Source organism: Ceratotherium simum, chromosome 5 (assembly GCF_057802395.1).
Source record: "Ceratotherium simum simum isolate JZ-2026a chromosome 5, ASM5780239v1, whole genome shotgun sequence".
NCBI lineage: Eukaryota > Metazoa > Chordata > Mammalia > Perissodactyla > Rhinocerotidae > Ceratotherium > Ceratotherium simum.
Window position 1 is genome coordinate 58224536 of NC_141904.1, and position 25945 is coordinate 58250480.

The 25945-nt window shown below is 47.9% G+C and overlaps 1 protein-coding gene across 6 annotated transcripts in view; it reads left to right on the top strand.

Moving 5' to 3' along the window:
- The first annotated feature begins 13069 nt into the window (after nucleotides 1-13069).
- FLNB (filamin B) overlaps nucleotides 13070-25945 on the top strand; it is a 137090-nt gene continuing 124214 nt past the window's right edge. For 5 of the 6 annotated variants that reach the window (XM_087431224.1, XM_087431225.1, XM_087431226.1 and 2 more), the window contains exon 1: nucleotides 13070-13519. In XM_087431224.1, the coding sequence (XP_087287350.1) occupies nucleotides 13228-13519 (292 nt within the window). In that variant the 5' untranslated portion in view covers nucleotides 13070-13227. The remainder of the gene's footprint in view (nucleotides 13520-25945) is intronic. The other variant, XM_004419858.3, reaches the window with a different exon arrangement.

Here is a 25945-nt window from a genome sequence, read left to right on the forward strand (position 1 = left end):
GTTCTGGGACAGAGCTCTCTCCCTGCAGGGGTTGCTGAGGAGGTCAGCCTGGAGCGGCTAGGGGGCGTCTTTATCACCAGGCGGGGTGCACCTGCCTGAGAAGGAAGCCAGCAGAGGGGAAGGCAGAGCCCTGGATGGAGTGAGGGGTCAGACATGCCTGAACCACCCCCTTGGACTTTCTAGGGACCAATCAATTCCCCTTTTTGCTTTAGGAGTTTTAGCTGAGTGTCTGTTGGTGGCAACCAGGAGAATCCAGGTTGATAGATGCGTGCCCAGTCAACAAGCACTGACTGAGTGACTGAGTGCGCATCGGGCTCTCTGGACCACTCCTGGGCCCTTTAAGTTGGAGGGTGATTGCGTGGTAAGGACCCCGCCTCCCTGCAGGACCACAAGGACTTGCAGGGATTCTTCACTTGGCCTGGGAAAGCACCCTCTCCGTTCTCCCCACGTGCAGGGCCTGGCATCCAGGTCTAAGGTTCTTTTCAAAGAAGGATGGGGCTCTGCTCGGGCAGGTGGGCACCCGGCCCAGAAGCTGAATCCTTGTTTTCCTCTCCCCGACGGAAACCTCCCCCAACAGGGAAGACGTCAGGTTCTGCTTGGAGAGGGGAAATGGGAAAGAGGGCTGAGCGCTACAGTCCTAGGAACAGCCCAGGGCACAAGCATCTTTATCAGTCCCATTTTACAGAGCAAGACACTGAGGCCAGAGAGGTTAAGTTACTTGTCCTCAAAGCTGGGGCCCACCAAACAGAACTCAGAACTCTTTTCTTGCCCCAAACACTGTTTCCTCCTCCTTAGTGATTTTCCATCTAGTGTCTGCAAATTTTTTCTCCCTTTCTTGCCCTCTCAAATATGGATACTCTGATTCCTTATAATTACTCAGTCCTTGCTCTTTGGTCTTAAAGAACAATGTCCGGCCAGACCTAGGTTTGTGTCTCTGCTTCATGTTGTACAAGCTATGTGTCCTTGGGCCAATGTCTTCACCGCTCAGAGCCTTGGTTCCTTCAACAATGGCAGTGGAGATGCTCTAAGGTTTGTTTAAGGATTAAGTGAATTAATACATGTAAAACGCTTAAAACAGTAAGCCCTTTTGAAGTACTCAATAAAGGGCAACTTTTATCATTAATTTCCTTCACAAATTATACTGCGTAGTATTTCTTGGAATGAAATAGAGGGAAATGTTCCCCCAATTAAGTAAATAAATAATCCCACTTTGAAAATTCCAATTTTACCAGCCTAACTCTTCTTTTTTTTTGCTTTTTAATTTTGAAGTCTTTATCCACGTTGGCAGAAGAGCAGCAGTGGGAGGAGTGGGGGAGGGACTGGTGCTTCCTGCTTCTCCCCAGGAAGAGGCGGGAGAAGCTGGTGTCAGGTCAGCCCTCCCACCCATAACACCTAGAACGGCCCAGAAAGATGAGCCTGAAATTGGGAGTTGTTTTCCCCTCAGGGTGTGTACTGACTGGGGCCGCTGAGGGGCTGAGAAGCTGGCAGAGCTTTGGTGTCTCAAGGTCTGGGGGAACAAAGATTGGAGTGCAGGGGGCCGGTTAAGTGCTGCTGGTTAAGTGCAGCACGTTCTGCTTTGGCAGCTTGGGTTCGCAGGTTTGGATCCCGGGCGTGAACCTGCACCACTCGTCAGCCATGCTGTAGCAGCGACTCACATATAAAGTAGAGGAAGACTGGCACAGATGTTAGCTCAGGGCTAATCTTCCTCAAGCAAAAAGCGAGGAAGATTGGCAATGGATGTTAGCTCTGGGCTAATCTTCCTCAGCAAACAAAACAAAACAAAACAAATTGGATTGCAGGACCCACCATGGTGGCGGATCCTTGAAAAAACCCCCAGGCTTCGGGGGGGACTCTAATAACTGTGATTAATACATTCAGGAAGTTAGATAGGAATTTCAGCAGAAAACTGAAAACTATGAAAAAGAATCAAATGGAAGTTCCAAGACTGAAAGATACAATATGGAAATTAAGATTTGCAGTTAAGATCACAGGCCATACCGCCCAGGTTTAGGTGCTAGCCCCAGCCTTTTACTATTTACAATGCCAGTCCTTGTTTCTTTTTTATTGAGGTGAAATTCACGCAACAGCCAATGAATCCTTGAAGTGCACAGTTTAGTGGTATTTAGTGTATTCACAATGTTATGCAAAAACCAGCTTGCTCCACTTTCAAAATTTTTCACCACATCACAAAACACCCCATCCCCATTAAGTAGTCACTCCCCATCCTCCCCACTCCTCCCCTGGTAACCTCTAAGCTGCTTTCCCTCTCTATGGATTTGCCTATTATGGCTATATCACATAAAATAAAGCATACAGTATGTAACTTGGTGTCTGGCTTCTTTCACTTAGCATGTTTTTGAGGTCCATCCAAATTGTAGCATGAATCAGTATTTCATTCCTTATTATGGCTGAATAATATTCCATTGTATGGATGTACCACATTTTGCTTATCCATTCACCCATTGATGGACATTTGTTTCCACTGTTGGCTAGTATGAATAATGTTGCTATAAACATTTGCATATAAGTTTCTGTGTGCACACATTTTCATTTCTCTTGGGTATCTACCTCGGTGTGGAATAAGTCCCTGTTTCTTAACTTCCTGCTGCAGTTTCCTTGTCTGTAAAACAGGGTTGACGGTGGTACCTAATACATAGTGTTACATGAGACAATTAACACAAAGTGCTTAGCTTCATAAATGGTCGCCATAGGTCAGAGTCGTTACCCAGTTAGGTTGTAAGTATTTGTTGACACATCTGTTAACAGCTGGGTCACAGGTTCCAGGAGGGCAGGGGCTTTCTGACGCCTGTCTGCACCCCCCAGGGCCTGGCATCCTGCTGGCGTGGAGCAGACGCTCAGGAACTGTTTCTGGAGTATTCAGAGGTGATTCTCTCCCTTGCATGGCCCTGCCTTTCCCTGAGGCTCTGCCAGTGCCACGAGGAGCACGGATGTTATTGCTCTTTTTCAACCATTGAGGAAAACGAGGCTCCTGGAAGCTGAATACCTTGATTAATGTTACGAGACTAACTAGAAGCAGAACCTGAACTCCAGTCTAAAAGCTGAAGCAAGGGTTCATTCCTTCATCCCACATCAAATATTTACTGAGCACCTTCTATATGCCAGGCATGTTCTAGGCACTGGCGTCCTCATGATTTATTTGGGAAGACAATATAAACAAGACAAATAAGTTCTACACTAGAAGGTGATAGGTGTCAAGGAGAAAAATCAGGCGGAAAGGGAGGACAAGGAGCTGCCAAGGGAGGTGTGAGAGTTTCAATTTATCTGGGGGTCACAGAGAACGGGCTTTTGAGTACAGATTTGAGGAAGTGAGGGAGTAAACTGTGTGAACATCTCTGACTTGGTAGGATCAAATCAGAAGCAGCTTTGGACGAAGATCTTTCTGGACAATGATGATGATGATGACGACAGCTACCACTCCTTGATCACCTGCTGTGTGTGCAGCCCACGTTGCCTACATTATTTTGTAAGCACCTCAGAACAGCTGTGTGAGGTGGGTATTACCATTATTCCCACATGACTCATCAATACAGAACGAGGATTTGAACCTGGATCTGAGTCCAGAATCCGTGCCATGCCTGGACTTCCCACAGTGTCCTGGGAGGCAGTATGGTGTGTGGTTCAGGGCTTGGGCTCTGGAGTTAGACCTATTAACGGGATGCCTTTGGGCTACTTGCTTTTTTTTTTTTTTTTTTTTTTGGTGAGGAAGATCAGCCCTGAGCTAACATCCATGCTAATCCTCCTCTTTTTGCTGAGGAAGACCGGCTCTGAGCTAACCTCTATTGCCAATCCTCCTCCTTTTTTTCCCCAAAGCCCCAGTAGATAGTTGTATGTCATAGTTGCACATCCTTCTAGTTGCTGTATGTGGGACACGGCCTCAGCATGGCCGGAGAAGCGGTGCGTTGGTGCGCGCCTGGGATCCAAACCCGGGCCGCCAGTGGCAGAGCGCGTGCACTTAACCGCTAAGCCACGGGGCCAGCCCCAGGGCTGCTTGCTTAAGCTCTCTGGGCCTCAGTTCCTACCACGAAGTTATGTGAGGATTAAACGTGGCAACTGATGTAAAACACTTGCCCAGGACATGGGGTAGTTGTTGTTATCATTGTCACTGTTATTACTAGAGAAGTTTTGCATTCTGGAAAGCTAAATGATCCAGTGGACTCCCTCTGGTCCTAACCAACGTGGGATCACATGACTGGTCAACCGTCTAGGCCAACAGAGGTGCAAACCTCTCACACTTGGAGAACAGGGGACCCTCTGAGGCCAACCATGCTCTAATTGTTCTCGTGTTACTTCTCAACGAGCTTCTGTAGCCAACAGCCTTCCCAGTTTAGGCTCTAGGGATGCCAAGGAAAAACGCTCTGTGTTAGCACTAACCCCTTCCCTCTCCTCACTATTCACGACTACACAGAGCATTTGGAGGCAGGACTGACCTCCAGCTATTTTGGAAGGGCCTATCTCCTATCAGTGGCTGATTCTCGTCTGAGCTGAGGGTGTATTTACTGGCCAAAGTCTGCTCCAAAGTAAACATGTCATCACATTCCTCACAGCCTGTAAGCTCCGTGGGGAGAAGCGGGAGCCATCACGGGGCAAGGGTGGTGAGGAAACCTTATCCGGTTCCATTTCAGCAGGATCCCACTTAGCTCGCCCTTGAGGGGGGGACACAGAGGAGAGAAAGGAACAGACTGTCTTAAAAAAGCTGAATAAAAGAGCACATTTGGTGCAGTTTTTCTCTGCAATGAGAATAACTAGTCTAGTCTCCTGGGTAAGGGAGACTAGGAGATTTTGAAGACAAACACGTTATGTAGTGAAAGAGCACACATTTTTATGTGGGTGTGCCTCTGAATTTATCCTTATTGCTTTTTTCTGCCCATAAAAGTAAAATAGACTTGTATTCTTTCTTTCTTCTTTTATTTATTTATTTATTTTTTGGTATGATTGACTTAGAATAAACTGCACAGATTTAAAGTGTAAAATTTGATCTTTTTACACAGCCACCCACACACACACACACACACACACATATTCATGAAACCATTACTAGAATAAAAATGGGGAACGTATCCATCACTCCAAAAAGTTTCTTCATAATCTTTTGTAATCTCTCCCTCTCATCCCTCCCCTCCTACCCTCAACCTCCCCAGGCACACAGTGATCTGCTTTCTGTCACTATAATTAGTTTGCATTTTCTAGAGTTTTATATAAATAGAATCATACAGTATGTATTCTTTTTTTGTCTGGCTTCTTTCACCTCGCATAATTATTTTGAGATTCAGCTATGTTGTTATGTGTATGTAGACCCTTCCCTTTTATTGCTGAGTACTAAATAGTCCATTGTACGGACACACCACATTTTGTTCATCTATTCACCTGTTAATGGACCTTTGGGTTGTTTCCAGTTTTTGGCAATTACAAATAAAGCTGGTACGAACATCCAAGTACAAGTCTTTTTTATAGACCCATGCTTTTATTTCCCTTGGGTAATTACCTAGGAGTGGAATGGCTGGATCATATAGTAGGTATATGTTTAACTTTTTAAGAAACTGCTTTCCAAAGTGAGTGTACCATTTTCCCTTCCCACCCACAATGTATGTTTAAAAAACACTAGAGAAACATTTAAGGTAGAAAGCAAGTCCTCAAGATAGAAAGTAAAAGTTCTTACTCTTCCACCTCCTGGTGATTGCCTGGTTCACTGTTTCCTGTAAATCTTTCCAGGGGTCTTTGTTTCTTATCCACACACAAAACCAGACTGAGACATAGTGGTTCCCTGGGCAAGCTCATAATTTCGTATCCCCTCAACTTGATATTTTAAAAACAGTTGTTCAAAATTTACTTAGGCAGGATGTGGAGAAACTGAGTTTCTGTTAATAAAATACATCATTCCTCTTTCTCTCCAAAATAAAGGATTTATTATATGCACAGAATGAGACCTGACCTTTTAACTTATTTGGAATTGTCCTGGAATTGTCATTGTCCAAGGGGTCGGCTTTTTTTTTTTTGTTCTTTTTTTGTGAGGAGATCAGCCCTGTGCTAACATCCGCCAATCCTCCTCTTTTTTTGCTGAGGAAGACGGCCCTGGGCTAACATCTGTGCCCATCTTCCTCCACTTGATATGGGACGCTGCCACAGCATGGCTTGCCAAAGCAGTGCGTCGGTGCGCGCCCGGGATCCGAACCAGCGAACCCCGGGCCACCGCAGCGGAGCGCGCACACTTAACCGCTTGCACCACCGGGCCGGCCCCAAGGGGTCAGCTTCTTGAGGGCTGTATTAAAGGGCATAGATTCAGGAGACACTAACAAATCGCGAGTCTTGGGCAGCATGCAGCTCTGACCAAGGATGAAGCTGACATGAACAAGGACCTGAGCGAATCGTCACCTAGCTGGACTCTGGCTTAGTGGCACAGCCAAGAGTCGCTGGGGAGGAGAATGTTCTAATTTCCCCCAGAGGATGCTATTTCCCTCCGACCCCTGGTTACGACAGGTCTGTTCTGTGTGGAAACCTGAGTTAACTGGCACCGTGTTTCAATCTAGTCCAGTGCTATTTGGGCTCCCCTTCTAGACTGGCACCCTGGGTAGGCTGCCTGGCCTATTAGCTCTGTGCATAAATTAACATGTAATAGTGTTACTTTTATTTAAAAATGTGTACACAAATCATACAAATTTATGTTGGTCTGTAACTTGCTGTTCTTTTCCCCCACTTAATAATAAATTCTGAGATCTTTTCACATCAGCCTATGTAGATCCATCACATTCTTTTGTAAAAAGTGCACAGTAGTCCATCTGATGGAGGTACTGTACTGCAGTACTTATCAACTTTAATGAGCACACGAATCACCTTGGGGATCTTGTTAAACTGCAGCTTCTGATTCAGTAGGTCCAGGGTGGCAACTGAGATTCTGCACCTTCCTGGGTGATGCCCAAGCTGCTGGCAGGACGATACTTTGCGAAGCAAGGCTACAGTGCACATGAAGGACCCACCCGTGAGCTGTATAAAAAGTGCTGCAACAAACATCCTTGACTACCCAAAAGGAGCACTAGAGAACAAGTTTTAGAGGCAGAAGACATAACATTGAGCTCTGACCCTGACAGTAACTGCGTGACCATGAGCAGGTCACTGAACCTTTCTGAGCTGCCAGTGAGTCCCTCCTCCCTGGCAATTCAGTGAGTGGTCACCAAGGCCTCCACCCTTTTAGACCCTAGGGATAAAGATAAACAGTCCCTGTCCATGAGCACTCTGGGAATAATAATACTATTCCTGGCCTGCTGAGCACTGGGGCAGGGGGAGTAGATGAGATAAGGATGGAAAAGGGCTTTGTCAGCTGTACAGTGGCCACAAGGGCCAGCTGGAAGGCAGACTAGGTTTGCCAGATGAGCAGCAGCTAGATAGGGTTTTCTTTAGCAGAAAAGTACCCTGTGGCACTAGTCTGCACTTAAAAAAAAAAAAAAACCAGACCCACACATAAATCTTCCACAGAAGCCAAAGTCAGACTGGGTGGAGGAAGAGGGCCCAGTCATTTGCGAACTGGTTTTGTGTGTGTGTGTGTGTGATTCCAGCAAGGAGGGTGGCGTGTGGGGCATGCTCTGGCTGTGAGTTCCACCTTGGGCTGGAAAGGCCCACAGGGAGGAAGTCAAGGCCCTTGGCAGGCTCTGTCTCCCTGCTCCTGCTGAATGAACAATGCACAGACCTGCACAGAGTGAATGGTGGCCACCCCCTTCATTCCTTTACCATCGCTAGGCAACTGTGCCTCTGGCAGTCAGGGCTGTGGGCTCTGACGGACTGAAGAGCTTAGAGACTCAGAACTGGCCTCTGGAGTTGGTTAGACCAGGGTTTGAATCCAGACTCTGACTTCTAATACCAAAAGGATCCTGAGCAAGTGACTTGATTTTTTTTGCAGCCTCAGTTTCCCTACGTGTAATATGGGGATGATAATAATAGCACCAAGCCCCAATGTTCTTGAGAAGATTAAAAAAGATAACTCATGGACATGATATCTTAGTTCAGGATCTGCACTAGCAAGTGGCCATTTACTACAGTTGTAGGATCAAGAGAGAGAATATAGATAAAATCACAATCATGTAGCCCGTGTATGAGTCCAGTAAAGAACGGCTTTCATGACGTTGCTCTGCCCATTCTGAGCTCCACCTTAGCTGGCGGGTGAGTAGGGGAGTTGGGGTGAAGGGCAGGTCTGGGGGGGCCCCTGGGCCTCCAGAAGGCCATTGTCTTGTGCCACCCCTTTTGGGGAAGGCCTGCCCTGCCAGCACCCCTCCTCCCTCTTCCTGCCAGAGTGGGCTTCCTCCCGGCACCCCACCCACATGGTCCTGGGACCTTTGCAGCTGGGGCTGGGGGAGTGGAGGATGAGAACCCCCACCTCTCCAGGGAGCTGCAGAGAGAAGCAGCTCCTCTGTCTCTCAGGGTGGAGGCAGAGCAAATATTCTCATTTTCATTTTGCTTCTCTTTCTTTCTGGCAGGGTGTGGACACTGGTGCAAAATTACAATGGAGAAGCCCCCGCCCTAGGGGAAAGATGCAGCTGGGGAGGACATAAATTCATTTTGCAAGTCCTGGTTCTCCATCTCTGTTCCCTTTGGAAAGCGGGCCTCTAAATCTGGAACTTTCAGTCTTCACTCTTTGATGTCCACTCATATCATAACCACGATAGTATCATAAAATTATCATAGCATCCTCATCATCATAATAGCAGTATCAGCTCTCTCGGTAGATACTTACATGCTGAGTGCTATACACATAGTTTCTCATTTATCAGAAACTCCTAGGAGGGATACCTGTAGGTTACAGATAAGGAAACTGAATCAGGGGCAGCCCCAGGTCCCTGCTCTCAATCATGACTACTGCCTTTCTTAGCCCTTCCTTAGTACCCAATCTCTGTCACTCTGTGACCTTAGCCATATGACTACTCCTCTCAGCCTCAGTTTCCTTACCTGTAAAATGGGGATAACAACAACAGGGTTGTTGTGATGATTAAATGAGAAAATGCCAGTACTCAAGAAATGGAAGCTTCTATTATTATTATTTCTACTATTGTTACTGTTATGAATATCCTGACATGCTACTGTAGTAGTGGACCCCAGGATGCCATCACCTGGGACCACTCTCACAGAGCTGGGGTTCCTGAAGTGTGAAGGTAGGTTTCACACATGGGGGTGGGGGTCCTAAGGTCAGAACCCTGGTGAGAGCATCATGGATCTCCAACCTATTAACTGGTTTATTTCAATATCAAGCATATCTCTATACCTGCATTGTCCAATATGAGCCACCAGTAGCCAAAGAAAGCTACTGGGCACTGGCAATGTGCTGAGTCTGAATTGAGATATGCTGTTAAGTATAAGATACATGTCAGATTTCAAACACAGTACCTATATATATATATTTTAAAATATTGATTGTATGTTGAAATTATAGCTTTTTGGATATATTGGGTAGGGTGACCAACTTGATCTGGTTTGCCAGAGACATTCCTGGTTTTAGCACTGAAATGAAAGGCCTGCATCCCAGGATACTCCTAAGTCCTGGGCAAACCAGGACAGTCGGTCACCTTAATATTAGTTAAAATATATTATAATTAATTTCACCTGTTTCTTTTTGCTATTTAAGTGACACAACTATTAAATGTTATTAGAATATTAAAAATTATAATGTGGCTCTCATTATATTTATATTGGCCAGTCCAGGCTCTTTTAGGTCTTAAACCCCAGACTATCCCCTGTAAGGGGACAGAGATGACAGTTACCCTTCTTCAGCAACTGACCACAGAAAACAGCATCTAAACTTTAGCATAAAACCAGCACTGTGACCGCACAAAAGGTGAGTGAGGGGACTGCAGGATGGGCACGACTTTTCCAAGTCAGAGGGGAGATGAGAGCATTCTTGGCAGAGGAAACTGCCTGAGCAAAGGCACGGAGGTGGGATCAGGGGAACTTTTGCATACTTGCTTGATTAGAAGACCCTCTTGTGATCCGACTCAGACGGGCTGATTTGGCAACTGGCACAACTTTGAGAAGGAGGCTCACAGTGCTTCAACTTCTGCCCAATGTCTATCTTCAATTTCAGCTGGTCTCTTCCTTGTAGATGTCTGTGCATCTGCTGCTGTCATGTCAGGTCCATGCTGACATGGAGGGGTTACTGCTCTGCTTATGTTTTCTTGGTCAGTTTATTCTGACCATGATCTCTCAGGGCTGTAGCAGATTGGTATCAACATCTGTGGGGAACAGACATGGAGGGGAGCCATGGCTTCTTATAGAGACAGACTGGAGTCTAGGAAAATGCAGTTAATTCCAGATGTTTCAGGGACTGATTGTGAAGTCTGTTAATTATGCCCAGTTTCCAGCTACATTAACTGAGCACTTATTCTGTGCCAGGCACTATGTTACGAGTTTTGCTTGTGTTATCTAATAACCCTAGGAGTGGAGTAGGTGTGTTATCTGCATTACCTGGATGAGAAAACTGTGGCTTGCAGAGGTTACTTGTTCAAGGTCACAAAGCCAGAACAGCCAGAATTCACACCCAAAGCCTGTGCTTTTTACTTCTGTACACTCTTCCACTCCGGGCAGTTCTACCAAGAGCTTAGAGAAACTCAGGACAAAATTTAGGGTATTTGTTAAATGAAAGCCCTATCAGGCAAAACTGTAGAATATGTTAGCTAAAATGCTCCCTGTAGATATGCCTACCTTTAGCTGTTCATCCTCATGTTTTATCAAATATTGATGAAGAGCCATATGAAGACCTTGTTTGCTTCCTCTCCTTGTCTCTGAAGCCAGTGACCCCCCTCCTCCACCGTGGCTGTTGAATCCCCTTCATCCTCACCAGAAATGGCTCCTAGAGAACTCGTAGGCTTCTTCTGATTGGATGGATGGACTCATCCTAAGACAAGGGATGTCTCAGCTTTGAGTGAAGTAGACTGGATATTTACACACAGAATTTATTTAGTTATTTGTGTCAAGATCTGGTGAAAACAGAACTATCTTATAAGAAAGGGGAACCTGAGCACATTAGCAGCTGCTGATTGTGCTGAGTTGATCACATTAACTCCAGTCTCACCTAGCAGGGAGGAGGTCCCCTTGGGAGTGAGACACTGGCCGATAAGTTTTGATGGATGAGTTTGGGTGGAGGAAAGCATGAGGAACGAGGAGCCTCGGGCATGGGGGAGGCAAAGGTCACCAACACTGCCTCTACTGAATCTGCTGCTCAGATTGTGTGGACGAAGGCAAGGCCCAGGCTGGGAACAGCATGGGGGCCGTTAGGCATAGTGTAGACTTTGGAGTTAGACCCAGGTTCAAGCCTGGCTTTGTCTAGTCCTTACCAGCTGACCTCCAGCAAATCTCTTCACTTAGTCACTAAGGAAGGGAATGATCCTTCAAATACGGGCTGGGGCCCGGTAATACACTCTCTCCCCCAGGCTGTTTTCAGCATTTCCAGTGAGTGAGACAATCTGTCTGAACAAAGCACTTCAGTATTGCATGCAAATGACCTGTTACGAAAAGTTAAAACCACAAATCTGCTGGCTTCTCCTGGGCAACACCCGGGCTGGAAGCCCTTGACCTCCATCCCGCCCAACCTCTCTTCCCCCAGGAAGCCTGCCCACCCTGACCCCCTTCCCCCAAGCCTTCTTGGGCCCAGGGCACACTGTGCTTCTCTTACAGACTGGATTCCAGTCCTGTTTATGCTGTGTGCCCTGGGCAAGTCACTTAACCTCTCAGTTAATTCTTGTCAAACAGGGCCAATAGCAAAGGAACGGCTTAGCACAGCTCTTGGCACAGTGACAGAGCAGGTACTCGGGAGAAGCTAGCTGCTACTCTTATAATCATTCAGCTGTTGACAGCAGAGGTCTGGCCTGGGTCTCCACTGTTTCCCAGCACCTAGCACAGAACCTGGATGAGTACACAACAGGTGCTCAATACATGGTGTTGGTAGGCAGAATAATGATCCCCAAAGATGTTCATATCCTAATTCCCAGGACCTGTGAATATTACTTTACATGGCAAAGGGGAATTAAAGTTACAGATGGATTAAGATTGCTAACCAGCTGATTTTAAAATATCCTGGATTAACCAACTGGGCCAAATGTAATCACAAGGGTCCTTAAAAGAGTTAGAGGAAGATATGACTGGAGAACCAGAGAGATGACAGCGTGAGAAAAACTCAGCCTGATGTTGCTGGCTTTGAAGATGGAGGAAGAGGCCACAGCCAAGGAATGCAGGAAGCTTCTAGAAGTTGGAAAAGGCAAGGATACAGATTCTTCCCTAGAGCCTCCAGAAAGGAATGCATCCTGCCAATACCTGATTTTAGCTCAGTAAGACTCGTGAGGGACAACTAAGCTACAGAACTGCAAGATAATAAATGTGTGTGTTTTTTAAGACAAAGTTCTGGTAATTTGTTACAGCAGCATTAGGAAACTAATATACAGCCAATTATTGTTCATTTCTATTACTACTACTAAGCTGTTAGTTGATTTGTATTTTTCTCTCCCATTAGTCTATGAACTCCTCAAGGTTAAGGAATGTTTATTTACCACTGGTTCACAGGCACTAAGAGGGCCTGGTACACCGTAAGCACTCAATAAACGCTATGAACGGTAATAGTATCATCCAAATGAGTTTAGTTAATATAAATAGTAAAATATCCGTTTCCTTCCTCCAGTGCCTAACACAGTGCCTGGCTCACAGCAGAAGTTCAATAAAAACCCTTAATGAACCTATGGGTGAATGAAGTACCCCTCCCTGCTGGCCCCTCCCCCATGACCCACGCCGCCGTCCCCGCCCATTCTGTCAAGCTCCCTACCTCTGCACGTCCCCTCACTCCGGGACCGGGTGACTTTCTCCTTACGCAGCTCTTCTCCCGCCTAGCTTCCTTTTTTCGAGCCCGTGAGCACACAGCGCGGGGACTCGGGACGCCTCGGAAGATGCGGGGCGCAGTGCACACTTCGGCCGGCTGGGGGCGAGCGTGGCCTGGGAACACCCGCCCGAGGGTTGGGACGGGGCGGGGCATCGGGGGCGGGTCGGCTCAGTGCGCAGGCGCGCGGCCAGACGCCTGGCGCGGCCAGGGGCAGGCGGCCGCAGAGCAGCACCGGCCGCGGCTCCGGTAGCAGCGAGTTCGAGCCCCGCGCCCGCTCCGCTTCGGCTCTCGCTCCCCCGGCCCTTGGGCCTCCCGCCGCCAGTCCCCGGCAGCTCGCTGCGCATTGCGCTCTCCCCGCCGCCAGGATGCCGGTAACCGAGAAGGACCTGGCGGAGGACGCGCCGTGGAAGAAGATCCAGCAGAACACGTTCACGCGCTGGTGCAATGAGCACCTCAAGTGCGTGAACAAACGCATCGGGAACCTGCAGACCGACCTGAGCGACGGGCTGCGGCTCATCGCGCTGCTCGAGGTGCTCAGCCAGAAGCGCATGTACCGCAAGTACCACCAGCGGCCCACCTTCCGCCAGATGCAGCTCGAGAACGTGTCCGTGGCACTTGAGTTCTTGGACCGTGAGAGCATCAAGCTCGTGTCCATCGGTGAGTGCCCTGGCCGGGCCAGGCGCGGGCGGTGTACCATCCCGCCCCCGCAGAAGGCTGGGGCTCCCTGCGGCGCGTCCCCCCCCCACGCCCGGCAGCCGCGGGCTGGGTGTGGGCTCCGAGGCCGGGGGGCGTCGTCCCCGAGGGAGTGGGGACATAGGGGACCTAGGCCCCCTCCCTGGTGCCGTCCCCTGGCCTGGGACCTCGTGTGATAGCTCCCCGCCGTGTGCCCCGGCAGTGCATCTCTGGGGGTTTGTGGGTTGGGGGCTTGGGTTGGGGCTGCACGGGGACGGTTAGGGCTGTGGTATTTCTCTGTACCTGGGGTGCCCCTGCGGGAGCTGGGGGACTGGAAACCTCTGGTCCGCCGTCCCCGGGATTGGGGCCTTAGTCAGATTCTCTCCAGCGCGCTCGCCCCGCTGCGCCCAGGCCGGTGCGCTTGGCGGCCGCCGAGTGGGCGTTGGCTCGGAGGCCAGGCGGGGGCACCTGGGGAGGTCCTGTTCTCTGAGCCTGGGGCCTCCCCGCCCAGGTGGAGAGGGGGCCCTTGCACCCTCCCCCGCCGTCTCCGGAATGGGTGTGGGCCCCGAGGTAGGAAAGGGAGTCGCGGGGGTGTGTCCTTCTCGCTCCCTCTGCTCCCAGCTCGGCTCCGGCCCGGCGCCGCGGGATGAGCCGCTCTCGCCGCTGAAGTTATACCTGAGAGATGGTGGTGGGAATGGTAATTGCCGCCCTGTAGGGAGCCCAGACCAGTGCGCCTTGTGTGCCACAGCCTTCTCAGTTGTGTCTTTACACATCCCGCGAGTTGGGGTGTCGTTAGACCCATTTTACAGACATGGGGGTCCAGAGGGTTAATTGACTTTCCCAAGGTCATGGAATTAGCGAGGGTCCAGCTGAGAATTGAAGGAAGTGGGTGACAATTCAGGGAGACTTTGCCTTCCTCTCCCCGCCGTCCCCACACCAGGGTCTTCCTGAGAGGAGGGAGGGAGTTGGTGTTGGGTTCCTCTCCCCCTGAGTCCGGAGGGAGAATGAGGATGAGGTCCCCACTATGACCTGGGCTGGTTGAGGACTTCCAGGAGGGTCACAAAGCTCCTGAGGGTGTGGGCTGTGACGGTGGGGGCAAGGGGTGTGTCGTGTGAGTGTGTATGTGCACTTGTATGTGTGTAGAGAATGTGTGTACACCTACATTGTGCATGTGAGTTATGCCAGATGAGCATCTTGCCAGAGAGGAGCTGGCGCAGGCCTGGGTCTAGCTAGGGTCTCTTCCTGAGGAAACTAGGCCTTATAGTGACTCTCCCTGACTGGAAGAAAGGGTGGTGGGTGTGGCTGCTGGACTTTCTCCAGCATAAAAGGGGTTTCCTCTAGGCTGAGTCTTCTCATCCTCTCCCTTGCCTTCCCCTACACCTGTCCTGGCAGGTAGGGCTGCTTCCTGCTTCCTGGGCTCAGGCAGCTGCCACCGCCCAGTCAGCCTCCCCATCAAGGGTGGCTTCTCTGCAGAGGGAAGCTGTATGGCATGCTGTTGTCATCTTTTGGGGGCCTATCTCCTGTAAGTGGGGAAGGAGAAGCTTAGAATTCTCCTGGAATTCTTTCCTTTTCAGAAACCAGCTTCCCCTCTGAGGAATCTCAAGGCTGGGCTCAACTTGGATCCCTTCTCCTTTGTTTTAAAAATGTGTATTTATTTAATTAACTGAACAAAGAAACTTAAAGTAAACCAGGAGTATCCAAACATGACATGAAATCTCTTTAAAAAACAAAACAAACAAAAAAACCAAACCACAGCACCAGAAAATCCTGGACTGCCTAATTCACTGTTTACAGAGGCTACAGCTGTATCCAGCATGGCTTGCCATCAGTGCCCTGAACTTGGGGGTCTCATTCTAGACTTTGCCTGGTCCCTAACATTTTTCTGCTTGACTCATGATTTTCATTCCTGAACACACCCAGGCCGTAGTGACTTCCACTGTCCTGACATTCCAGGGTTAGTTTCCCCTTCCCTGGTTACAGGCCTGTGGGCTGTTGGCAGCTTCTTGCTGTGGACCTCTTTCCACCACAAGTTACATTGTTTTATTTTATTTTCTCCTTTTAAATTATTTCTTGGATCATATTCCCCAAAGTGGTATTCCTGGGTCAAAGGATATGACCACATTTATGACTCCTGTCATTGGCTGCCTGGTTACTCTCCAGAAAAATCTCACAGCAAACAGGTTTTCCAGCCTCTGGAGACTGATGGGAGACTTGCCAAGTGCCAGGACTCCCATGGGGGTAATGACTGAGGCCTCTTCCCTCTGCTCCTGGGGCTGTTCTGGGTAATTGCCCTTCAGAAAAAAGGCACATCCAGCTTGGACTTCAGTTCAAGTATTCAGTGTTTCTGCTGTGTTTGCATGGTGCTGACAATGACATTAGCTCCAATTTGGGGCATCCACTAGGTGTTAAGTGTTTTCTGTTGATCACCTCATTGATTGCCACATTGAATCCTCGAGTTTCACTTTCCTTGTCTATATAATGATCTGCTTCAGCGAGTCACTGGGCCGGTTGTGGGCTTGCCCCAGTCCTGGCCAAAAGCTTAGAAAATGGTTGCCATTATTCTGTGGTTGTTATTAGTATTATTATCTCTATTTAAAGACGGGGAAACAGGAGTAAAGTAACTTGCAGAGGTCACTCAGCTGGTAAATGGTGACTGCAACCCAGGTCTGCCCAGTTGTTGAAATTGAGCCTTAACTGACTTGCCTTCCAGGGTCAGAAATGAGTAAAATACAGGCCCTTTCCCCTGACCAGAAAGCCCCTGTTACACTACGTTTTGCAAGTCTGGGATGTTGGGGTGGCTGCTGGACACCTACACTCTGAGCCTCTGGCCTTGAATAAGGCAGGGATCTCATGGCCTTAGGTGAGTGACAGGATTAATCCTCTGAACTGTGAGGAGGGTCCCATGAGAGAAGTGTCATGTCGGGAGGTGAGTGGAATCAGTTTTGTGTCGAGGTGAATTTGTTGGGGGACTGGCTGCCCTGTCTCGGCTGGTTTTTTGTTTGTTTGTTTTGGAGATTTCCTGCTACCCAGTGGATGGCGTTTTACTCCATAAAGTGGGAAGGTATCTTTGAACGAATATAGGGTTTTGTATACGTTGGATAACTCCCAACAATATACACTACGGGAATCATTAGAGTTGTGTACAGGCGCCCCGCTCTGAGACGTGAGATGGTCAAAAGCTGCCAGAGGACTGTGGCTTTTCTGCCTAGAATTCACTGAAAGACAGCCCTGGAAGTTTATTCACATTCGTGATTCGTTGTAAAGTGGGCCCATCCTCGGCTCTATCCAAAAGTTGAAGATTTTCTTCAGTTTCTTGTTATATCCTGGGCAGTTCATACTGAGGTTCAGCATATTTAATTTTAGTTGTCTGCCAGGAACTGGCAGTTTTATTTACTTGTTTTTCCAGAAACCTTTCTGACACTGGGCAGCCCAGCCAACTTGGAGAAAAAGGGGTCTCCCAGCCCAAGAATGACCATCAAGGCTGCCTGGAAGTTTGGATGGTGTGTTTTGGTTTGATCCCTTCAGAGAAAGGAATTCTTTCCTTTTCAGAGGATGCGGTCTGACCCTAATGTTTACGTAAGGTGCCTCTGCCAGGCCAGCTCCCCAGAGCAGGCAGAGTGCATGTTCCCAAGACGTTGGGTCACTGAGCAAGGTTTCCAGGGTGGTGGGTCACCGTGCCACTCAGCCCCTTTTCCTTCCTTTTGTCCTACCCCTACCTAAATTCAGTACAAATAATCCTAAATTCTGCTCTTTCCTGAAGTACCTAGCAAATGCCAGTGTGTCTTTTAGGCAATGTACAGTAGTTCAGACCCAAAGAATGCTTAAAAAGTAGCAAAGTAACATACTTTGTCAAAATTAACAAGTTCTGGGCCATTTGCAACAAAGTAACACATTAGTGTAAGAGGCGGCTCTTGTAGTAAAGAGCAAGGATTCTTGGTTCAAATCCCACGTGCCACTAAGTAGCTATTAAGAAATTCTGTGCCTTGGTTTCCTTATCACTAAAATGGGGGTAAAAATTACCTCCCTAAAAAGTTGTTATAAAAGTGAAACAAGATAGGCCGGCCCCGTGGCTTAGCAGTTGAGTGCGCGTGCTCCGCTACTGGCGGCCCGGGTTCGGATCCTGGGCGCACCCGATGCACCGCTTCTGCGGCCATGCTGAGGCCGCGTCCCACATACAGCAACTAGAAGGATGTGCAACTATGACATACAACTATCTACTGGGGCTTTGGGGAGAAAAAGGGAAGCAAAGGAGGAGGATGGGCAATAGATGTTAGCTCAGAGCCGGTCTTCCTCAGCAAAAAGAGGAGGATTAGCACAGATGTTAGCTCAGGGCTGATCTTCCTCACAAAAAAAAAATAAAAATAAAAGTGAAACAAGTTAATATTTTTTAAAGTGCTTGGAACAGTTTGTGGCAGTTAGTAAATGCTGTGTGAGTGTTTGTTAAATAAATAAAGTACTGTCTAATAATATTCTCTGAAGTCACGCTTCACACACTGAAAGGACATTTAAAATTGGCTCTGCACTGAGGTGACCAGCTTGGTTGGCTGATGTTGATTCTGCTCGCTATAATAGAGTTATGGATTGCCCAGAGGGTGTCCCCTGCCCGGAAGTGGATGACCCCTGGTTATGTTATGGCTGCCTCCGGGGCCCATTTACACTGACTTTGTTTCTGAGAGCTGGACGGGAGCTCTGGGCGGCTGGTCATTCCAACCTCCCACCCCGTTCAGGAATCTTTGGGCCAAATCACTTCCAGATGGCAGCTGGGCCTCTGTGGAACTCCTCCAGCAACGGCAGAGCCAGCGTGCCAGTCAGCAGCTGCCTTCATTCTTGGAGAGTTTGTGCTGAAGGAGGGCTTTGATTTGGAGCCAAATTATGTCCCCCACCCCCACCCCCAAGGTCCTGGTTCTGCACTGTGAGGCGAGTGTCATGGGTTAGTTGAGAATGGCTCAGACTCGAAGCCTTTGGGCCCTGCCTGCAGTGGCTCCATGGCCTGGGGTACCATGTCATCCTGCTTTCCCTATAAATGGTCAGCACACACTAGGCTACGCTAGATATAGCTGAATGGTTCAGGGCGTGGGCCTGAAGCTAGACTGCCAGGATTCTAACCCCCACTCTGCCTCGTAAGAGCTCTGCAACTGGTCCACTGCCTTAACTTTCTGAGCCTCAGCTTCCCCCATCTGCAAAGTGGAGGAGACTAATAGTTCCTATCTTAGAGTTGCTGATAGCATTGCATTTGATTAGGTTAAGTTATAGTGTAATGCCGGTATTATCATTATTAATATTGTCGTGCTTTGGAACCCAAGTCCAGGACTTTGTCTGTGCTCCGGCCAGTCCTGCCACTGTCATCTGGTGTGTTAGCTGTTCCCTCCTCCCAGCTTGGAACCTCTGATGGAGACGCCTCTCAAGATCCTTTCTTTCTTCCTTTCCTGATCCAGGCCCAGTGCTAGGGCCACAGGAATAATGAGAGTCATGTGCCCAGCTTGTCTCACACACTGCTCAGCGTGGAGGAGAGACTAGTAACCAGGGAGTGTCCTTCTCAAACCTTCAGGCACACACAAATCCCCTGGGGATTTTGTTAAGAGTGTAGGTCTAATTCAGCAGGTCGAGGTGAAGGCTGAGATTCTGCACTTCCAACCAGCTCCCAGTTGCTGGGGTCTGCAGACCACGCTGTACTTGATCAAGATCAAGATAAGGAGGAGCACCTTTCCTCAGGCTGGGGTGGGTCTTCTGGAGGGCTCCCTGGATGAAGGGGCCATTAAGCTGAGACCTAAATCCTGGCTAGAATTAGGCCCATGAACAGACAATTAGCCGGGTGAGCACAGGAGTAGAAGAGGGTGTCGGGTGGAAGTCAAAGGGGTGGTGGGGAGGTGGGCAGGGGCTGGCTCACAAAGGGCCGTCTGGAGCGGAGGCTGCCAACCAAACATCTTCCTTGAGCAAGCTCGGGGGTGGGTAGGTGAACCCAGCCGAAATGGATCAGCTAATCTGGGGACCTCTCAACTGTTGCTCCAGTCATTCCTATCAGTAAAAAGTTTAGAATGTGCCCCTTCCTTGTATATGTCTATTTATAAGCTATATGCATATACCACTGTTAGTATTAAACATTAGTAAAGCTTAGTTTCTTTTTAGATGACAAATCCAAATATTAAGATCTGGTTTTTCCTGTGCTCTAATGGATTATCTTGTGTGACTTTGGGGTGCACATACCCTATGTATAGGCCCCTGAGGGCCTGTGTTTCTACATTTTGTTTTTCTTTCTTTCCATATTATTATTCTGCATTTAGTTTTCATCTTTAGTTATCCTCTGTGAAGGAGGTGGATCTATAATTATAATCCCTTCCCCAACGATAAGTTGAACCAAATGAAAAACTCCAATGGAATGAGCCATTTCAATCTAAATGCATGCTATTTCCTGCTCTTACAATGATTAAAATTGCCTTTCATGACATTCTACTAGAAGCCATTTTACAGTTCTGTTGTAAATCTAGTTATTCGTTAAACGTGCTCAATAATCACCAGATTGGCTCAGGTTATTGTATAATGAGCAACAGTACTTTCTTCTGGGGCTTGGAAAGTGGCCTTGTATTTTAAGGTGCCTGGCTCACTGTTCTTGGGAAATTGAGTCCATGTTCTGGGGGGAGAGCTTCTTGGGAAAGATGATTATAAAACCAAATGGTTCTGTTTATGACTAAAGTAATAAAACAGTAGGTAAGGGTAGGTATACATGGTATAAAGGATGGAACTATTGGGTATTTTAATCATGCCCACTGAGATTTATGAAAATTAGTATTTTTTTTTGCAAGAAAAATACTGAGCTATATCTGAAGTTGCTGCCTTCTAAGAGCGTTTCAGCAGTTGTCTTAAGTGTGTTTATTTGATAAGTTGTAGATGGTTGTCATCACTCTTCTGCAAACTGTTAAGTTATAGAAACAATTTGGGATTTTACTTAAACCCATTGTCTGATTACAAAATTTACCAAAGAACATTTGCTTTCTGTGATCCCCTTTTGAGCAGTCCCTGTGCATTAGAATGTCCTTGGTCAAGAGTTTCTGGTACTACAAGCAGAGATGCAGTTTGTTTTTCACTTAGTTGAGACTGGCTGTAAGGCTGAATTATTCTGACAGAGCGTCTGACTTCCTCCCTTCCTCCTTCTTCAAAACCTGGCATAGGGAGACAGCCTGGCAAGGAGAACACTTGTCCTCCTGCATATTCCTTGGCTGTTCTTGGTCCCAAGAGTGCACACTGATGATACCATTTGGTACCGAATGTCGAAGGGTGCACACACATCCTCTAATATAATATCTAGCATTTTCCTGTGCCTACTGTCTAAGCATTGTCCCAAGTGCCTTACCTTTATTATTTCTAATGCTCATTATGAACCCTGCAAAGTGTGTGGCTTTATATCTATTTCCATTTTACAGGTGAGAAAACTGAGGCTCAAATCTGCCTCACTTCACGTGCCAGGCACGATGCTTGCCTGCATCAAGCTGTAAAGTATTTTTTTATTATTATTTTACCGAGGTCATATTGGTTTATGATGTAAAGTATTTTTTATGTCCAAGTTGGATCCCACACTTGTAAAGTAAAATAGAGATATTTAGTGAGAGACTTTCTACTGCTTTGGTTCTCTTTGTTTTAATTTTGCTTCAAACTTTACTCATTTGAGCTTGATTAATGTGAAATTGAAATTTCCTTCTACAAAACAAAACTTGTTTTGGGCCATTTGCCTTACCTTTTCCAGCACCATAGAGGTGCTGGCGCCTTCTCTCCAGTTCTGGAGACATCTCTCTAGTTCTCTCCCTGCCTTCGTTTGGTTCCCAGGGACAGTGATTTCACTGCAGGTCTGGACAGTAGGGACCAGCTGAAGGCTGCTTTGGGAGCCAGGCAAAGCCCCTTTGTGGGGCCTGGAAGCCAGAGGTGAGGAGGAGGTGCCCCTGGGATCCCTCTTGGTGGCAGTCCTGTGGGGCTCGCAGTACACACCACTTGGGGTGTGTGTGTGGGGTTTTGTTGAGATCCAGGTATGCCAGGAGATCCTTGGTGACAGTCGCCGTTGGCACAGCTGTGCTCTGTCACAAGTGAACTCACCCCACATCCTTTCCTTCTGCCACCTTTAAACATTAACTGGCAGGAGGGTATGTTGGGTTGTGTTTGTTGGTGAGCAGAACCTTTCTTTCCTGGCTGGCCCTCTGCCTTGATCAGTAGGCGGCCTTGGCACAGCAGCTGCCTGCTTCCAATCCAAGCCAGCGGCTCCTCTGTTCATCTTCAAGGAGCTTTGTGGGCAGGCCCCTTGCCAGGCACCGCAGCGCTGAGCTGTGTGCTCCAGAGCTGAACTTGTGTCCCCGAGGGCTTACCCCGCAGCACTCCTGAGAGAGAAAGCTGGTTTGGCTGACGGATTCAGTGCTCAGTCTCCCCAGAAATCGCAGGGCTGGCTTGTTGAAAGGTCTGGGTGTTAACACAACACTCCTGTTCTCCCTGTCTGAAGGCCCTTTATGCTGGCATGAATTCCTTTTCTCATGGAGATCTGAAAGCTCTTTTGACTAAATGGGTCACCTTTCTGGGTATTTTCATAAGGCTGGTCAGCTTTTGCCATGCCAGACAACTTTTCTGGAATTTCCGTTCAGATATAAAGGCAACCAAAGAGGTTGGAATTATGTGGAACACAGTGTGGAATTTTGGCTTTCGAGCTATAGGGAAATGGGTGGGGATTTGTGGCAGGGACTATGTAAATTTGCTGCAGCCCATAAATTCAGATTTTAAGATTAAAAAAGGCAGGCAGCAGTCAGCTTCCCTTCGACAAACAGGAATGGTGTTACTTTCAACCTCGTGCTGCTTGTGGCTCAGGCAGAGGCAGACCTCCTGTGGAGGCTGGGGTATGAAAGGATTCTCAGTGGCTAAAATCAGATTCCTCCATCTCCCCTGCTCTGCTCAAGAAAATAATCAAGTTCTTATCCTGCTGGTCCTGCAGTGCTTGTGGGAATCACCTGATTTCCCTGTATCTCTCTGAAGTGATTTATCAGATATTGCAGGGAAACAAGAATTATTTGGCGTTCTGCAGCCTGTTGGGAGCACGGGTGGGGTGCTGCTTCTTGCTCAAGAACAAAGTGATTGTTCCCTTGGTGGGGTAAAGCCCTCCAGAGGCGGGGACTAGGCCCTGCCCCCCAGGGGACCTCGGGTGCTGAGGCCTTTAGGCTCAGACCCTAAAAGGCCTTTGTCATCTGGTGGTTCTGTTAATTGAACCGAGTTCTGGGTTCTGTTTATAAGATTCCTTGTCAGAAGAGGCAGAGGCTGGAAGACCAAGGATGTGCTGCTGGTGGGACAGGGGGCCCCTCAGTGGAGCTTCCAGCCCTCCAGGGCAGAGCCCAGAAAGTATTCTGAGAGGAGGAGCCTTGGTGGATCTTGGCTTGCAAGCACCTGGGCGGTGGCTTGTCACATTCTTTATCTCCACTAAAGGAGGCAAGCTGGCACCTGGGGAATGCCTTTCCTGTCGGGGAGTCCTGTACAGGAAATGAGCCAGGTATCACCTTACGCTTCCTGTGGAGAGTGCGTCTCTTACCATAATTGCCTCTCCTGTCTGTTTTTCTTGGCACTCTTGTTTGACATCCATGGGGAGTCATACCTGAGATTGAGGGCATCAGGCCCTCTCCTGGATACCCACAGCCCTCCCCCCCAATGCCATTCCTCTTCATAGGTTACTGAGCTGTACTGGTTTCCTGAATTGCCAGTCTTGCTCTCTCACTGGATCATGGCTGCTGCAGGGGCGGGCGCTGTGTCTCTTGTTCCCTCTGTGGCTCCGAACTTGGCACTTAATAGGAATATAATGAATAATTTAATTATTATGAGTAAACAGCCTCTAGCATAGATGGATGGAATAATAAGTCTGGCACATTGACTTGTTTACAGTATACTTGCCTTCAGAAAATGCAAAATAGTGGTTCTTTGCAGTCAGTAGTGAAATGGGAATTATGTGTAGTGGACAACTAGGTCTGGGGTCTCCGTGGCACACCTTGTTTTTGGGGACAGTGAATGTAAACTGAAAGAACTCAGCACTTCAAAGTTATTCTCTAAGCATCTATGATTTACTTCAACTGTCAGAGAACAAGGCCTTTTCCAAGTTGCCATTTGAGGCTCAGAAAATGAATATAAAAGGAAGCTATTGAGAGTCACTATAATCATAGTAATAGTTTCATTAATAATAGTGAATATGTATTGAGCACCTACCAGTACTAGGCATTGTGATAAATGCTTTTCAGCAATAGCTAAATGAAACCTCATTGCAACCCTGCGATGTAGTTGTTTGTTGTAATCCCCATTATGCAGATGAGGAAATGAGGCACGCTTGGTTCAGCCAGTGAGTACGCAGCAGACTGCGACTCCAACCCTTGCCTTAGATTTTAAACCCCAAAAGAAAGCCATCAGCTCAGCATGTCTTTGAAATTCACTTCTAATAAGTTTTTTTTGACATTAAAATGTTGCATTTGTAGTTCTTTATTAAAAACTTGCAAGAACATAGAGAAATGCAAAGAAAAAACACATCACCTGTGAAGAATCTTAACAAATCTTTTTCTACTTTTAGGAAGTTTTACGTTGCCTTTTGATCAGAATGGGGAAGAGGGAGATGCATTTTCTCAGGGAAAAAGAGGCTGTGGACTGGAAATGTTTTGTGAGATCATTTTGGTCATACATTTTGGATGGTTGTAACAAGATTCATCCTTGAGTTGTTGCCGAGCTGTGGGTAGCATTAAAATTGGAGGTCTTAGTTGAGGCTCATTGTGGTTTGCAAGTCTCCCTTGGTCTAGAAATATGTTTTGGTCAACCACAGAGTGGGGGTGTTCCAGCCATTTTCTGTCTTTTAAAAGTTTTCAGGACCAACCGTTACTGGTCCTGCCAGAGTCTCAATAATAGTTATTATGTTTGGTAACTATTGTGATCTTATCTCACGGTTAGCCCAGCATAGAAATTCACTTACCTTTCAGTTGCTCAGCTCCATTAGCAGTTTAAATATGTCTCAAATATGCCCCTAACAGAATGTAGGTGTACAGCTTGGTTCACCCTTGCCTGCCTGGGAACTGCTAGAAGTCTGAATATGCAGCCCTAAGGTCTTCATGGTATTGGTTTTTTGGAGACATCGTTTTCTCAGCAGCCCTCAAGACACCGGGCCTGTGGGATCATCCAGACTTGGCCTTGTTTGAGGAAAAAGAGACGGAATGGAAACCCCTTCCTGAGGGTGCTTAAGAGTATGGGTCAGTTAGATCCTGCTACTTACTCACTGGGAGACTTGGGGCAAATTCTTAACCTCTCTGAGGTTCAGCGTCCCAGGCTGTAATAGTACCCCACTCTTGGTGGTGTTGAAGATTAAATGATACAATCCTTATAAAGCAGTTGGCCCTGTCCTTGGCATACAGTCAGTACCCCATGAATGGTGGTTGACACCTTCCTCCTTCCCTTCTTCGTCCTCCCCCTTCCCCTTCTCCTCCTCCTCCACTTCTCCTCCCTCCTCCTAATTCCTGGACCTGTGGTGGCCCCCTCAGACTGGAGGAAGAAGTGACCTAATTATTTTGGAAGGGCAGAGGTGGATGGGAATATGCCCTGAAATTGGTCAAAGATACCTTGTAGCTAATGGGCTGTTTTTAGAAGAGGTGACCTGGGTTTTGAGAGCTGCCGGGTAGGAACCATGGGCCAGAGGCATTTCTGGGTCTTCCAGCCAAGCTTCCTTTAAGGATAGGAATCAAGTGCCAACTATTCTTGACGTCTTCCCCTACTTTCCCTTTTGTCCTGTTTGACTAATGGATCTATTTTTTAAACTTTGCCCTTCCTCTCTTTCTTTAATCCTTCCTTTTTGTCTCTTAGTATGTCCTTTGCTCCCATTTCTTTCTTTCCTGGTTTTGCTCTCATGGAAGCGGCTGTAACACCGTCCAGGTGATGTGCTTGCTCATGGGTCTGAGTCTTAGCTTGAGAGCTAGCTGACCCAGCAAGCTGTTTCACCTCTAGGAGCCCGTGGTCCATATGCAAAATGTGGTAATAAAATGCTCTGCCTTACTGAGTTCTAAGGTATAAAGAGAATGTACATCTACAGCCCTTAGCACTGCACCTGGTCAGAGAAAGTGCTCAGTAAGTGAGGCTGCTGCTGTTGTGGTGTTGGCATCAGCATTATAACTATGATGCCCCACACCTCCCACTTACCCTTTTCAGGGCTTAATGGAGGAGGATGAAGAGGGAGCAGGCATGCTGGAAGTGAGGCTGGCGGACTGCCCTGTGTACTTTCATTCTGGAACAGAGGGGATTCTACCAGCTGCTGCCACCCACCCCCCTCCCCTCCAGCCTGGCTTGGCCCTGCCTTGGCCCTGGGCACTGCTTTCTCTCCCTTCTAGTTCTGGCTCTTTGACATCTGGGATCATGGTGGGGCTGCCCACACCA